This window comes from Pleurodeles waltl, chromosome 12 (assembly GCF_031143425.1).
Source record: "Pleurodeles waltl isolate 20211129_DDA chromosome 12, aPleWal1.hap1.20221129, whole genome shotgun sequence".
Lineage (NCBI taxonomy): Eukaryota > Metazoa > Chordata > Amphibia > Caudata > Salamandridae > Pleurodeles > Pleurodeles waltl.
Window position 1 is genome coordinate 178,432,901 of NC_090451.1, and position 3,493 is coordinate 178,436,393.

Genomic DNA, 3,493 nt, shown 5'->3' on the forward strand with positions numbered 1-3,493 from the left:
GAACAGACCGGAGAGCCATTGGCTGGTACCAGACGGACACGTGGAGGGGAAAAAGGGCTCTTTTTTTGCAATGAAATTTTAATTAATGTGGGTGGGCTGAGAATACAGCGAGTGTTTATCATAGACAATTTATTTTCCAGTGCTAAGTCAACATAAAATAGCAAACTTACAACAATTATTTAACTTTTCTGGGCTATGAAGACGGGACACCGCGGGAAGAAGGCGCAGTTGCCGTGGTTGGAAGCCGTGCAGAGAAGTCCTCGCTGCGCTCCTGGGCACATCCTGGGCCATCTGCCTGCTCAGTTCCAAGGGGGACAAGATTGAGGTTTGGAACTTTAAAGACTGAAGGATGAGCCACATTTACAGCAGCCGCCTGCCCCCGCTGGGGGCTCCACCCCTGGTGTACCTGTACGGAGCAAACAGGACCGGGCTGCCCACTCTGGGCTTCGTCCCCGCCGGCCTGGTGCCCAGGCCGGAGCCTGCCCAGAAGCCTCCCTATAGCTACATCGCCCTCATCGCCATGGCCATCAAGGACTCGCCGGGTCAGAGGGTCACGCTGAACGGCATTTACCAGTTCATCATGGAACGCTTCCCCTTCTACCACGACAACAAGCAGGGCTGGCAGAACTCCATCCGCCACAACCTCTCCCTCAACGAGTGCTTCGTCAAGGTGCCCCGGGAGAAAGGCCGGCCGGGCAAGGGTAGCTACTGGACTCTGGACCCTCGCTGTACCGACATGTTCGAGAACGGCAACTTCCGGCGGAGGAAGAGGAAGGCCAGGGCCACGCCAGAGGCCCCGGACGGCAGGGATACCCGGGTGCGTCAGTCAGGGGCGCAGAGTGGACAGACAGCTGGACAGGAAGGGACTGACAGCCGACCAAAGAGGCCACGCGGACTCACAGACATAACGGGGCCCAGGGGGGACACAGACCCTCACATATCCGCTACCCTAGAGGAAGAGGAGAGTCAACCCCGCTATCATGCGCACGAGGAAGTGCCCCCCCAAAGCCCCTTCCCTGTTGGTCCTGGGGAGATAGCTCCCCAAAACCACTGCCTTGCTGTTCCCTGCGACATGAAACCCAATTTCGACTCCTCTGCTACTTCGGGGGTGATGGCTCCACACACCTACTACTCTGCTGCGTCGGGACAAGTGGCCCCCAAAAATCATTGCTCCGCTATTTCCGAGGAGAAGCCTCAAAAGGTCTGCCTATGTGGATGTTGTGTGGTTGGCGGTGCACCCCGTTCTCAGGGAGCGGAGACCCCACAGACCCACTGGTCTTCTACATCCGAGGACCTGCCCCTCAAAACTAGCTCCTGCAGTCACGCTGAAAAGGTGAACCCCAACATTCTCTGCTACACTGCCGCCGAGGCGATGCCTTCTGAGCCAAACTGTGGCAGCCACTCTTCAGGCGACTCACCATCGTCGGATGAAGAGGGTGCCTTAAAACCATCTGAGAAACACTGTAAGACTTCGCCATCCCCAACCTCCTCGCCTTCATCGTCATCGACTTCTTTTTCATCATCCCGCCCTCCCCCTGACCTCGATGACTCACACGTGACCTCTGATACGCGGAGCTGTGCAGAGGCCACTGGTGGACTTGCCACATGTTTTCTTTGTGAGCAATACTGGCCCTCTGTGAGAGTGGGGACCACTGGCGGCTCCGTGAAGTTCGGGGGCGTGGCCACGATGAGTGACAGCGAGTGTAACATCGTACCTGCTCCAATGTCACCGGCACCACAGGAGGCCAACCCTGCGCTCCACACTCCTCCTGGGGCCAGGCCGGAAGATTCTGTCCAGAAAGTGCTGTGCCCGGTGCCCCCCAAATCATCGGGGAAGTCCAAAAACTTCAGCATAGACAGTATTCTGTCGAGAAGCAGCGCCCGCAGCCCGGATAAAGGCGGGGACCGGGCGAACCTCAGCTCCGAACCCCAGGAGTCAAAGCTGACAATGCAACAAGTCCCCGGCGGGTACATCAGCAAATCTGCCCTGGGCAGTGCCAGTCTGCGGCCCTCCGTGGTGTTGGATGCCCCCGCGCGTGGCAGGCTCTATCAGCTCGGACTGCCCTTTATTTCTTACTTCCCACTGCCCTTCTCTGAGCCCGTCTTTCAGTTTCAGTGAGTACAGGTGGGAGGTTAGTAGGAAGTCGCAGACTTTGGGCCCCTTTGTGGGGTTTCCGCGCCCTTCACCTGCCAGCACAAAGACGGGACAAATATCTTTCCCTTAAAACATTTTTTTATTAACAAAAGTCTCAGGAACAAATTGCAATCCACCCCCCCCCCCCCCCATACGTCATCCAGTAAATGACGACAAATACAAACATTCTAATGAATTGATATTTTTAAACCAATGTTTTTCATTCATATAATAGTATCTTGTGATATGTTTCTGTCACTACAGCTTTTGTAATTGGTAAGAAAAGAAAAAAATTAACACTTGTGAGCAGATTTATTTTACAATGCGCCCTTCGGTAACTTCGTTAACTGCAGAGTGGAAATTTTCACAATTGTGTCACTGAAGAGAAATATATATATATGTATATATATATATATATATATATATATATATATATATATATAATCAAAGGGAATGCTTACATTTTATGATTTTCCGAGTAATATTTTCACTTTCATTGCCGGCCGGCAGTTGTATATATTTGTGCGTAATTGTATAGCAGAATACGGTTTTCTTCACGTTTGGCTTCTTTACTTACACCGTTATAAAGTTTGATGTACATTTATGTCAGTTGATCATATCTTATTACAGAAAAAAGATGGCCTCTTGTGCATGTGCAATAATCCATTTATTTTGGGATTAATAAAGTTTCCTGCATCTTAGTCCCGGGCTCCTTCCAGCTTGCATGTATGTCCCGGTTCAGCAGGTGTGTCCAGCTGGCCCGCTTTACTCTGCCGTAAACCTCCCTGTGTGTATGATTTACTCCATGTTTATGAGGAAAACAGTTAACATAACCGGAGCCCGCGGCAGAAATTACAGGAGTTCGGCTGCCTTTTTCATTGTAAATAATACAGTTTGCATGATACGTTTCCAAGGTATATATTTGTTGCTTGTAAAATGCCACCTCGCTTCAGACCACCCTGTAAGCGACTGTTCACGATGATGTTTCTAAATATGAAGTAATAGTGCTCCTCTTGATGTAGTGTTGTAATAGCTCACAGAAGTATTGCAGCGCTGCAGAGTAGTGCGGCAGAAACATTTAGCGCATGAGAGCTGCAAAAATCATAACTTGAGAAGGGCGACGACGAAAAACCGAAAAAAACAGGACAAGGTGGGTTCCTACTCAGGCACATTGGTGAACCGGTAAGGACTCGCCCAGGACCATCACATGTTGGTCTGTTGTCGCAGCTGGGATTAGAACCCAAGTCTTTAGCAACCAAACCCTCGCCCCTATATGCGTTGCCGTCCTCAAAACACTTAAACAGGAGACGCGACAAACCACGCACCCGTTCTTCAATCTGTCATGTCTGTGCTGCGTAG

The 3,493-nt window shown here is 51.1% G+C and overlaps 1 protein-coding gene across 1 annotated transcript; it reads left to right on the top strand.

Moving 5' to 3' along the window:
- Positions 1-267: 267 nt before the first annotated feature.
- FOXL1 (forkhead box L1) lies at positions 268-2,823 on the top strand. Its single transcript, XM_069216841.1, has one exon. The coding sequence runs from the start codon at positions 350-352 to the stop codon at positions 2,117-2,119; it is 1,770 nt and encodes a 589-aa protein (XP_069072942.1). The 5' UTR covers positions 268-349; the 3' UTR covers positions 2,120-2,823.
- Positions 2,824-3,493: the final 670 nt, after the last annotated feature.